This window comes from Littorina saxatilis, linkage group LG7 (assembly GCF_037325665.1).
Source record: "Littorina saxatilis isolate snail1 linkage group LG7, US_GU_Lsax_2.0, whole genome shotgun sequence".
In the NCBI taxonomy this organism is placed as follows: domain Eukaryota; kingdom Metazoa; phylum Mollusca; class Gastropoda; order Littorinimorpha; family Littorinidae; genus Littorina; species Littorina saxatilis.
In genome coordinates, this window is record NC_090251.1 from 13,336,792 (window position 1) to 13,350,174 (window position 13,383).

At 42.2% G+C, this 13,383-nt stretch overlaps 1 protein-coding gene across 1 annotated transcript in view; it reads left to right on the forward strand.

The window, feature by feature from the left end:
• The first annotated feature begins 1,718 nt into the window (after window positions 1-1,718).
• The window catches only part of LOC138970728 (endothelin-converting enzyme homolog), a 58,857-nt gene continuing 47,192 nt past the window's right edge, over window positions 1,719-13,383 (forward strand). Inside the window, exons 1-3 of the mRNA XM_070343225.1 lie at window positions 1,719-1,783; window positions 11,380-11,824; window positions 12,209-12,592. Of these exons, the coding sequence (XP_070199326.1) occupies window positions 1,746-1,783; window positions 11,380-11,824; window positions 12,209-12,592 (867 nt within the window). The 5' untranslated portion in view covers window positions 1,719-1,745. The remainder of the gene's footprint in view (window positions 1,784-11,379; window positions 11,825-12,208; window positions 12,593-13,383) is intronic.

The following is a 13,383-nucleotide window of genomic DNA, read 5'->3' on the forward strand; positions in this document are numbered from 1 at the left end:
TTTAATTACAATTTTCAGATTTTTAATGACCAAAGTCATTAATTAATTTGTAAGCCTCCATGTTGAAATGCAATACCAAAGTCCGGCCTTCGTCGAAGATTGCTTGGCCAAAATTTCAATCAATTTGATTGAAAAATGAGGGTGTGACAGTGCCGCCTCAACTGACTTTTACAAAAAGCCGGATATGACGTCATCAAAGACATTTATCGAAAAAATTTAAAAAAACCATCTGGGGATATCATACCCAGGAACTCTCATGTACAATTTCATAAAGATCGGTCCAGTAGTTTACTCTGAATCGCTCTACACACACAGACACACACACACACACACACACACACACACACACACACACACACACACACACACACATACACCACGACCCTCGTCTCGATTCCCCCTCTATGTTAAAACATTTAGTCAAAACTTGACTAAATGTAATGAAGTCAATGACCTTGTTGGAGTCTTTGTGTCGACTTTAATGTATTCATTGACGTAAGAACTTGTGCATATAATTTACGTCGAGGCGGACATGGTTTTATAGACTTAACACAGACAGGAATTCGAAACAGCGTTTCCAGCTGAAGAAAATATGAAACTTGATTGCTAAAGGTCTTACCTTGAAATTGAGAGAGATCAAACACAATGCGAGATCTCTTCATGTTAGTGCTTGAACAAATTAGTGTGCACAGATTATAAGACTGGTTTAAACAAAACTTTATTCCATTATTATCATGACAAAAACAATACATGGTTTTTAGGATAACTAACTCAAGCATATATAATGCTTATCATTTTTAAGATTATAAGTCTCTTACTAACTTGAAGTCGAATGTCATAGAACTAAATACTTTTTGTCAGCTGCGACGTGTAGGCTACGGGAAAATGTTCTGTCGGCCTTGTGTTCTCCCTGCCTGTATCGGTCTGTCTTTCTTTTTCTTTGTCTTTGTCTTTGTCTCTTTGTCTCTGTCTGTCTATCTGTCTGTCTGTCTCTAGCTCTCTCTGTTTTGTGTTGATATTTTACTGCCTGTGTTTGTTTATATGAGAGAGACAGAGACAGACAGACAGACAAACAGACAGTCAAATAGACAGACAGACAGACAGACAGACAGACAGACAGACACATACACACACAGAGACACACAGACTCACAGACACACTGACAGACAGACAGAGACAAAGGTAGATATAAGAGCCAACTAACCCAGCAAGCAACAATACAACCAAGGACCCAATCCTAAAGTCCAAACGATGCACACTGTAATTGTCACGTTGACCTTGTTAATTGGTAGTCACGTGAAGCAACAGCCACACGCCGTCACTGCCACAAGGGCGGGGCGTGACCTTTACCACACATGCAAATACATAACTCTTCGCGGCGGATATATATATCACAAAAGTCATGCATTTATTCACGACGGCGCTGCAACGACGGAATGTGTTGCTATGAGCCGCCGTTGATTGGAGGTGGTATCCGCTTTGATTAATGAGTGAACTATTCATCATGGCCTGTAAACAGTGCAGTTGTGTTGACCTTAGCAATGTTTTTGTTTGAAGATGTTTTACCTCTCCCCTCCCCTCACCTCACCCTCCACATCCCCCCCCCGGCCCCCTCCCCTCCCCCCCCCCCCCCCCGAACTTCTTTCACCCCACAAGGATATATAAAATAAAAACTGGGAATGTTTTTCAACATTACCTGGACCAGACTTGAAATAAGCAAAACGTGTTTTATCAACGTTTCTTGAATGTATTCCGTAAAACAATTCTTCTCAATGAAAGTCTTGTGAGTATAGAATGTTTGAATTTATTTAATTTTTTACAATTTTACAAATCGTTTTTTATCTTTATTTGGGTGGGGTGGGTAATTTGTCCTTTTCATGTTATTGCTGTTGCAGTTTTAGTTCATTACTTATAATTAAGACTGTTTAGGCATATCTTGCGATATTGAAACTGCATTTCCAGGGTAAATTTTCTTTCTTGTCTTAGATTTACAATGTATTTTGATCTTAAACCTGCAGCAAAATCAATGCTCATTATCGTGCTCTTAAAAACCAAATAACTTATGGTGGACAATATGTCATGTACAACGCGTGAAAACAACGTTACGAACACAGTGGAATAGGTGTGTTTTTTCTTCCCTGACCACTCAATATTTGAATGATGGTGGACAGTTGTAATGTACAAGGTTTACAAACACTCAGTAGTTGTGATAGTAAATTTTAAGGGGCTTATTGTCCGTCAGGTCTTAATTGCCTATATTGGACATGAATTGGTTTATACGATTCGAGTTTTTACGCCCTCACGGCTTTTGATGTTTGCGTGTTTAGGTGGTATCAGCCATCTGCACTTATGGTAGAATGACCAAGATCTTTAACGTGCCATTGTGGTGACACGGGGGTGGGAGATGGATACCGTCTCTGGGTCTGCACATAAAGTTGACCCGTGTCCGTCCCGGCCCGGATTCGAACCAGCGACCTTTCGATCACAAGTCCAGTGCTCTACCACCTGAGCTACCCGGGCCCTCCAGTCCTCTCTGGGGCCGTATGTAGAGGTTACACGCCGAGTCTCAGTGATTATCAAAAATAATGGTCGAAGTTAGCGGATCATGAAAAATGCGAGCTTTAGCGAGCTTTTTCATGACCGCGAACTGAGACCATTATTTTTGATAATCACTGAGACGAGGTGTGTAACCTCTTTATTCCTCCTTTCTTCAGTTATTCAAAGAAAAGAGGAGTTTTTTTGCGAAAGTTTGATCGAATCCTATTCTCTCAACCAGTCAACCTGCGCAGGCGATCGATTAATGCGCGGTTGTATAGTTCCGTGCAAATTATTCCATTCTGTTAACACTTCTTGTCAGTTTTCCTATTTTGGGCTAAAATCAAGTACACAGATATGCTGTTATTCTGCCGTGGCGGCAAAGGCAGATATTGTGTGTTCTGTATATGTTTTAGTATCGCTTAGGATAATGTTTTTTCGTCAAATGGGACTAGCAGACGAACTTTTGCACCCGTGTTCCAACGTTAAAAACTGTATGAAGTTCAGTTTTCTGGGGAAAATAGTGTATGAAACCCCTTTATGTTGTTTAAATTGATGAGATGTGTGCATTTGGTTGCGTGTGATCTGTTTATTAAATGAAATATTGTTGAAAACTGACCGTCGGATTGCAGTCTGTTGTCGAAGGAACTGAGTGAAAAGAAGGGGAACTACTCTTGTCGCTAGACAAAGTATGAGTTACTTGCCTTGGGAAATTGCTTGTGATGAACGGCTTGACGGCACGGCAGATGAGATTCAGAAAACAACCGAACTCATGGATTTTATATGGAGATTCATGTGTTCAGGCCTGTAGTTGTTAATTTAAATGCGGTATGTTTGTATTGTTTGCTCCAGAGATGTATACTTCGTACATTAGAGCGTTCGGAACTTTTCAGTCGCAAAAAGTAGTACCGAAACAGAACAACCTCTCAACCCATTGCACTATCGAGGATTCAGGCTGTTGCTGGGTCGTTATTTGTTTGGTTGCTGGGTCATTATCGAAAAATAACTACCCCTACAAGTTTACAGAGGTAAAGAAGCAGAGGGGGGAATAAATATTTATTCCCCCCTCTGCTTCTTTACCTCTGTAAACTTGTAGGGGTAGTTATTTTTCGATAATGACCCAGCAACCAAACAAATAACGACCCAGCAACAGCCTGAATCCTCGATAGTGCAATGGGTTGAGAGGTTGTTCTGTTTCGGTACTACTTTTTGCGACTGAAAAGTTCAGAACGCTCTAATGTACGAAGTATACATCTCTGGAGCAAACAATACAAACATACCGCATTTAAATTAACAACTACAGGCCTGAACACATGAATCTCCATATAAAATCCATGAGTTCGGTTGTTTTCTGAATCTCATCTGCCGTGGCTCAAGCCGTTCATCACAAGCAATTTCCCAAGGCAAGTAACTCATACTTTGTCTAGCGACAAGAGTAGTTCCCCTTCTTTTCACTCAGTTCCTTCGACAACAGACTGCAATCCGACGGTCAGTTTTCAACAATATTTCATTTAATAAACAGATCACACGCAACCAAATGCACACATCTCATCAATTTAAACAACATAAAGGGGTTTCATACACTATTTTCCCCGGAAAACTGAACTTCATACAGTTTTTAACGTTGGAACACGGGTGCAAAAGTTCGTCTGCTAGTCCCATTTGACGAAAAAAACATTACCCTAAGCGATACCAAAACATATACAGAACACACAATATCTGCCTTTGCCGCCACAGCAGAATAACAGCATATCTGTGTACTTGATTTTAGCCTAAAATAGGAAAACTGACAAGAAGTGTTAACAGAATGGAATGATTTGCACGGAACTATACAACCGCGCATTAATCGATCGCCTGCGCAGGTTGACTGGTTGAGAGAATAGGATTCGATCAAACTTTCGCAAAAAAACTCCTCTTTTCTTTGAATAACTGAAGAAAGGAGGAATAAAGAGGTTACACACCTCGTCTCAGTGATTATCAAAAATAATGGTCTCAGTTCGCGGTCATGAAAAAGCTCGCTAAAGCTCGCATTTTTCATGATCCGCTAACTTCGACCATTATTTTTGATAATCACTGAGACTCGGCGTGTAACCTCTACGTACAAAGAGTGAAACCAATGTTTAGCAAATAGTGGAATAGGTGTTTTTCTTCGCAGACCACTCAATATTGAATGATGGTGGACAATTGTAATGTACAAAGAGTGAAAACAACGTTAACACGCACTATGCTTGAGTGAGAAATCTTAATGCCAAATATTGTTTATGTCATGATAAAAAAGGAATACAGTCTTGTTTAAACCAAAACAACGTTCAGAAAATAGTGGACCAGGTGGTTTTTTCCCTCCCTGACCACTCGGTAGTTGTGAATGATGGGCTTTGACCACAAGTGTGTCACTATTGGAGCTTGTCTAGATCGCCTTTTACGTGACACTTCGGCCACCGAGCAGGCTGATCAGTAAGTTGATGCAGCGTGCTAACACATTTGGGGTTAAAACTTGTCACTGTCCACTGACGGCTGTGGTGAACTTACGCACACGTGCTGGAAGGGTTACGTTGTAGTGTTTTGAGGTCTGTTGTTTCGTTTCTTTATTGTCTTCCTTTCTTTTTCTTTCTTTTTTTGTTGTTGCTGTTTTTATTTTGTTCACTCTCTTTCCTTCGTTCATTCTCTTTTTCTTGTGTCCCGTCTGTCTCTCTTTCTGTCTGTCTGTCTGTCTTTCTTTCTTTCTTTCTTTCTTTCTTTCTTTCTTTCTTTCTTTTTGCCTTTCTGTCTTTCTTTCTTTCTTCTAACATTCAAATGCGTTATTCTGGGGGTTGCGCGCCAATCTGTCTGTCTGACAGTGTGTGTGAGTTTAAGGGGGGTGGGGGGTTGGATGAGGGGAAGAGGATGAGGAGTGATCGATCTTTCCGCTCTATAATAGCTGTATTCGTTTCTTTAATACTGGTGTAGGGAGGGTGTATGTTGACTAAGGTTAGTCGTAAAATCATGAATGGAATCATCTGAAACAGATTTTCCCGCATTTTCAGCCAGTCGTAAGCGTAAAGTTAACCGAACCGCCACAAATTAATGTTTATCTAGGCGGGAGAACTCGCCAGCTCACAAAATCGATAGTGGTCAATTTAAGATATACGCCTTTTTTTGTTTGATTTTTTTTATATTTTTTTTTACCTCAGTTGCATTTTGATTCTGATTATGTTGCGTCATTGTAGGGGAAGGGCTCCTAATATGGACCACTTTTTGTTTCATGCTGATAACTAGCTTGTTTTCTTGCGAAGAAGTTTCATTTTGTGTTTGGTAGTCCTTCTCTCTTAGGTTAACCGTTAGGACTAATGAGAGTGAAATAGCTTTGATAGACATTCAGCAAAAATTGAATACAGAAAAAATCACAAATGGTCCATATTAGGAGCCTGGGCGCCTAATATGGACCAGTCAAGCGGCCTTCACGAATCACTGTAAAAAGCCCCCTATACTTCAAAATAACATGATACAACTTAGTGTACAAGTCAGACTAATTAAAATATGCTTTAGATTTTTCTGTTTGGGGTCGATGAGAGCATTATTCGAAGCACACCAGGAAACTAAAAAAGCTTATCAAAAACAGAGTGAAAATAAGTGAAATTATCAACTTCCACGAAAAGAAAACTTTTTGTTGTATTTTTTTTAAATCTCGAGGGCTAGTTATAGGTTATTTCCAGCAAGCTTCTTAATGAATTAATGAAAATAGCCTTTAGTTTTTATTTTCTTTGATTTGTTGAAGGTGGTCCATATAAGGGGACTCGCACATACTTTGAGATTTTGCTATTATTTTTTATTTGCAGGAGAAACTCGGGGTCAACACTGCTAAAATGTAACAAATACGGTCTTAGCTGTCATATATAGCAATTTTTGTGTGTTAAAAGCTTTGGCTGTAGACAGAAACGAGTCCGTTTTAGGCGGCAAATTTAGAGTGAACGCTGCCAAAAGTGAAAAAAGAGAAAAAAAACTAACGGTTTTGAGGTTTGTGTTTCTGCAACTGTTTTGACATGTGCAAGTTATCCAGAGAGGGTGAATACAGCGAATGAAATTGTTTTGAGCGCTCTAGCGCCGTTAGTTTGTCAGAACAGGAGGTGGTCCATATTAGGAGCCTTCCCCCTACATGAATGACGAAAAAAAGCCTCCGATGCTCAGTGAGCATTTGTGTTCAAATGTGCGTCATCCTAATTTCTCTGTGATCGATATTAACAACTCCTTGATGTTTTCCCTCGCTAACAGCACGGTGTGTCAACTGATTCCGTTCATACACACAAAATCAGGCAATTCTGCCACGTTTGGCCCGCGTGTGTTATCATGAGGATTACTAGCACCTTGGTACTTATCGTACACATATAGCCCAACCAATTAGCTACTTTATTCTTGCAATATCACAAAAGCGCGCTGCCCACACGACTTACCGCCACGTTTTCCCCCAAGCAAGTGCCGAAAATGAGGCTGTATGAACGGAAACATCCTGCGGACGAACGGAAACATCCGGTGTATGAACGGAATCAGTTGACACACCGTGAACAGGGTATGGTAAAGGGTATGTTTTCTGACTCTGTAAGCGTTCCATTCATAATGTTCAATACATTAACCGGGTTGCCAGTTACCTAGATGCCTGTTTAGAGAAAACATTATGCATGGTACAGTATATGTACGGCTCAATGCAAGCTGTTCTGCTCTGCGAGTAATCGATCGACGGTACGATTATGTCATTGCTGCATGACATAACGGTTAGTGTTAACGGATCTCACTTCGTGGAGGTCCTGCGTGTTGTGTCGATCGATAAATACGTATTGCAGTATGTTTTTCTCGTTGTTGGCTTTTATCGTGGTTTTGCTTTTTGGTTGTTTGGTGTGCAGTTAAGTTTAAATCTGTTCGGTAGCCTGGAACAGTTACAGTGGACCCACCCCCCCCCCCCCCCCTTTGTTTTTTTTCATGCGATTTATCAACGACAGATCGAGTGTGCCGGAAGAACAATTGTGTGTATGTGTGTGTGTGTGTGTGTGTGTGTGTGTGTGTGTGTGTGTGTGTGTGTGTGTGTGTGTGTGTGTGTGTGTGTGTTCAGTCTTGGAGTCTCTCAGCTAGACATGAGAGAGAGAGAGACATACAGAGCGAGAGACAAGACAAGACAAGACAAGACAAAATCTTTATTATCGAGGGTAATAGATAAGCAAGAATATTGAGAGAGAGAGAGAGAGAGAGAGAGAGAGAGAGAGAGAGACAAATACAGAGAGAGAGAGAGAGAGACAAATACAGAGAGAGAGAGAGAGAGAGACAAATACAGAGAGAGAGAGAGAGAGAGAGAGAGAGAGACAAATACAGAGAGAGAGAGAGAGACAAATACAGAGAGAGAGAGAGAGAGAGAGACAAATACAGAGAGAGAGAGAGAGAGAGAGAGACAAATACAGAGAGAGAGAGAGAGAGACAAATACAGAGAGAGAGACAAATACAGAGAGAGAGAGAGAGACAAATACAGAGAGAGAGAGAGAGAGAGACAAATACAGAGAGAGAGAGAGAGACAAATACAGAGAGAGAGAGAGAGAGAGAGACAAATACAGAGAGAGAGAGAGAGAGAGAGAAATACAGAGAGAGAGAGAGAGAGAGAGAGAGAAATACAGAGAAAGAGAGAGAGAGAGAGAGAGAGAGAGAGACAAATACAGAGAGAGAGAGAGAGAGAGAAATACAGAGAAAGAGAGAGAGAGAGAGAGAGAGAGAGACATACAGAGAGAGAGAGAGACATACAGAGAGAGAGAGAGAGAGACATACAGAGAGAGAGAGAGAGAGAGAGACAAATACAGAGAGAGAGAGAGAGACAAATACAGAGAGAGAGAGAGAGAGACAAATACAGAGAGAGAGAGAGAGAGAGACAAATACAGAGAGAGAGAGAGAGAGAGAGAGAGAGAGACAAATACAGAGAGAGAGAGAGAGAGACAAATACAGAGAGAGAGAGAGAGAGAGAGTAGACAGAGACAAATACAGAGACAGAGAGACACACAGAGAGAGGGCGAAATACAGAGAGAGAGACAGACAGACAGACAGATAGACATACATACAGAGAGAGAGAGAGAGAGAGAGAGAGACAGACAGACGGAGACAAAAACAGAGACAGGAACAGAGATCACAGACACTGAGAAATAAAAACACACAACAGTGACAAATTACACAACTCCTGGTCACACACAAACCAAACCAACCAGGCAGTGACCACAAGACAGTGAACATAACAACACACCCAGACAGACCAACAACGGCCACATTTCAACATCCCATAACGTTAGACCACAATGACCACAATAGGTCCAAATTGAGTAGCAAGCTCAAGCCGAACCAAAACGTGCGGTCTTTTTCACAACGAGGCTCTCGTCTCGGCCGTTACAACAATAATCCGGATTAAATTCAACGCTCGCACTGTGCCAAATGGTGGGTAATCATCAAAGTCAACTTTGAAACCATTTCCGGGGTTGTTACAAAACATTCGCATCTGAGTTAGTAAAGGTATAGAGGGCTTGTCACAGGTGCGTTGATTCATTTGTTATTTATGAACAGGGTGTTTCATTATTCATTTTGCCATACTGAACAGTGCTTGATGAATTGAGCCACTGGCGGAATGCCGGACTGCTTGACTGCCGGACTAAATGATTGAATGATTGATTGATTGATTGATTGGTTGATTGGTTGATTGAATAATTGATTGATTGATTGATTGATTGGTTGGTTGATTGAATGATTGATTGATTGATCGGTTGATTGATTGATTGGTTGATTGATTGATTGATTGATTGATTGATTAATTGATTGATTTATTGATTGATTGAGTGTGTTATTGATTGAGTGATTGATTAATTGATTGACCTTTTTATGGGTAATTGATTGATTGAATGATTGATTGATCGAATGGAATGATTGATTGAATAATTGATTGACTGATTGGCCTGTTCATGGGTAAGTATAAATGATACATGGCGGATTTAAGTTTGCATGCTTTGACACAACGCACGTTTTTGACAAAATTTGAATGCGCTTCACTGGCTACAAGATTCGCTAGTTCTACGCGTTTTTGAATATTTTCTTTCAAACATTTTCTTTCTTTAAGTGTGATACAATCTAAAGCGAATGCATTTTAGCCAATCATGAAGATTGTTATTAGGCGGTTCCGTTCACTATAAAAATTATCCCAACGTCAGCAAAACACCTTCTGCGTGAATACACAAATACGTTGTCAACATATTCCCGAGGATGTACGTAAAGTGCATTATCCTTACGGGAAGAAGAGGGACAATTTCGGTGAGGGCTTGTGGGGGGTTAGGGGTGGGGGAGGGTAAAGAAATATAGGGTGGTTGGGGGGTAATGGGGGGAGGGTAGGGGGTAGGGATGGTCGGAAACAGGGGCGGGGTAGGTCAAATTCCACCTGCATAACTTTAATTAATACGTTCTCTTTGTGATGTTCTGTCACGTCGACTTTGATTGGCATGTTCACTACCATCACATAAATTACTTACACGACAGATAACATGAAAGTACATGGGTGTTTACTAGTTACTTGCACATCCCGAATTTGCACTTTCCAACGCATTTTTCAAATATTATGACTGGAGTTTTATGAGTGAGATGAGAAACGAAGAAGCCTGTAGCTGTCTTCATTTTTTTTTCTCTCACGCCCCCCGGATTTGTAGGGCACGGTTTTGTTGGAGTGTATATGCTAGGTTATGTTGCTTGGATGTCTGAACGGCTGTTGTTCATTAAGGCTGTTGACCCCGATTTACTTGCGTCATCGTTTTTAATATACCTTGTAGTATGTTTTGACGGCGGGTGCAAGCGAAACAAAACAAAAGCAAACCATAGTTGATGTATATATAATACTGTTCAGAGAGGCTGTGTTGGAGTTAATTAACTCTCAGGTCTTTTATTTGTATTTTTTTGGTTTCACCAATAGGTTTCATTAGTTAAAACTGGAATGGATTTTGGTCGCTTTATTGGTGTGTGCAGATTTGTGCCTTTTTTTGTTTATTTATCCAATGAGCGTACTTTTTTGTTTAAGAAAGTTCTTTGTTTGTTTGTTTGTTTGTTTGTCTTTCTTTCTTTGTGCTTGCTTGGCGAGTTTTATTTTGTGTTGATTTCCTTTGCTTTGGTTTGGTTCATTATAGATTCTGTAGTTTAGTTGTTTTTAATTGTTTGGCACCAGACATAAGACACAGACATAATATATATATGACATGAAACATAAGGCATAAGACATGATTTATCACAAACATCTGCAGTACATTAGGAATGATTCTCACCATGACTTAACAATTCTTTCTCTCGTAGAACAAGATAACAATAGCAATGTACGCACCAGAAAACAGCTACATGAACACGTACTTTCGTCTCCACCATTACGCCCCGCGGGTTAGGGGGAAGAATTTACCCGATGCTCCCCAGCATGTCGTAAGAGGCGACTAACGGATTCTGTTTCTCTTTTTACCCTTGTTAAGTGTTTCTTGTATAGAATATAGTCCATTTTTGTAAAGATTTTAGTCAAGCAGTATGTAGGAAATGTTAAGTCCTTTGTACTGGAAACTTGCATTCTCCCAGTAAGGTAATATATATATTGTACTACGTTGCAAGCCCCTGGAGCAAATTTTTGATTAGTGCTTTTGTGAACAAGAAACAATTGACAAATGGCTCTATCCCATCTTCCCCCTTTCCCCGTCGTGATATATAACCCTTCGTGGTTGAAAACGACGTTAAACACCAAATAAAGAAAGAAAGAAAGAAAAGTCTCCATCAGCAAAAAACGTCTTTGTCAGTCCCTTGTTCCATTCTTGAAATTCTTTCTTTTGTTTTCAGAGACACTCCTTTCTCCAGCAACCCCCGACCCAAACTCAACACCACCGCTAACGGAAACCCACCCACCGACTTCAGCCGCCCACCACCCTCCACCATGGCGGAAACGTACAAGCAGTTCGACAAGACGCCCATCGTGGACACCTCGGACATCGTCATCAAGGGCTTCAAGGTCAGGGTCCGCGAGCTGGCTCTGGGCATCATCGCTATCGTCTGCCTGGTCGTCATCATCATCCTGGCGGCTCTCTTAGCCAGCGCCAAGAGCAGCAACGACGGAAACGTGATGCCGGGGACCAGTGCCCTCACAGGTGGAGGTGGGAGCTGCGCGGACTCGTGCATGACCCCGTCCTGTCTCCAGACCGCTGCCCACGTGACTGAGCTGGTCAACGCTACGGCGGCCAAGCCGTGCGACAACTTCTACACCTTCGCCTGCAGCAACTTCCCCAAGGTGTGTGTGTGTGTGTGTGTGTGTGTGTGTGTGTGTGTGTGTGTGTGTGTGTGTGTGTGTGTGTATGTGTGTGAGTTTGTGTGTGTGTGTGTGTGTGTATGTGTATGCGTGTGGGTGTGTGTGTGCGTGTGTGTGTGTGTGTGTTTGTGCGTGTGTGTTTGTGTGTGGGGTGTGTGTGTGGGGGGGGTGTTACAATGTACGCTCAGTGTGCTTTGTGCTTCGGTTGCTGTTGTTTTATCTTAGTTCATTATAATTTGTATGCTTTGTATGCTCGTTTAATTTGTGCTAGTTTGTTTTAGAATGCATTTGTAAACCGCCTGGAGCCAATTGATTGGACTCGCGCTATAGAAAAGTTGTTCATTATCATTATCATTATTAATTAAGGTGCACCCCCTGGACCCCACGGACAGCGAGATGACCACCTCCTTGCTCATCTACAACAAGAACCAGGAGAGGCTGCAGAAGCTGCTGGAGAAGACGACCTCAACCTCCTTGAGTCCTCACTACTGGGAGACCAAGATGAAGAACTTCTTCGCCTCCTGCAACGACCATTTTTACAAGATGCAGCAGCAGGGGACGCCGTTCCTGAACCGCGTGGTGGCGCCCTCTGGCGGGTGGTGGGCCCTGCAGGGAGACGACTCGTGGAACGGAGCGGGCTACAATTTCCAGCAGCAGCTGGAGAAGACCCACGTGGACTTCTGGACTGACGCCTTCTTCACCTTCTCCATCATCACCGACTGGCTGGACTGGAAAAAGAGCACCATTCAGGTAAGTTGGGAGGGGGTGAGGGTGTTGTGTGTGTAGGGGGGGGAGGAGGGAGAGAGTGGCGGAGGAGATAAAAGGATGGGAGAGAGAGAGGGACAGAGATAGAGAGTGGGAGACACGAGAGAGAAAGAGAGAGGGACAGAGGTAGAAAGTGGGAGACACGAGAGAGAGAGAGAGAGAGAGAGAGAGAGAGAGAGGGGAGGGGGGGGGGGGGTGGACAGGGTGAGAGAGAGAGAGGGGAGGTGGTGGTGGAGGAGAGAGGGAGAGAGATGGTGGAGTAGAGGAGGAAAAGAGGGGGAGGAGGGAGAGAGAGTCTGTCTGTCTGTCTGTCTGTCTGTCTGTCTGTCTGTCTGTCTGTCTGTCTGTCTGTCTGTCTGTTTGTCTGTCTGTCTGTCTGTCTGTCTGTTTGTGACTAAGCTTGTGTTCCTGCCTCAGTATGTCTGTCTTTTTCTTTTCACGATCGTACGGTCTGAATCCCCCCCTGCCAGACCCCCCCCCCCCACCCTCACCCTTTACCACCCTTTATTTTATTAAGGAGATTTCTATAGCGCATAACTAAAAGCACTTTCCTTACTGGAGCAGGAGTTTGCATTTGACAAGTTCAAACACACACACTCAAACAACAAGAGCTCAAAACAAAATATTTACGAAGACTTTTGCCTGCGTACTTGGTACAGTACTGGTAAAATGAGCATAAACAAAGCTGCTTCCGGTCTATTTGAAGAGACACGAGGATCCCTTAGTGAATCGGTGTCAAAAAAGGTTCACTGAGAGAAAAGAAAAAGCTCGAATAA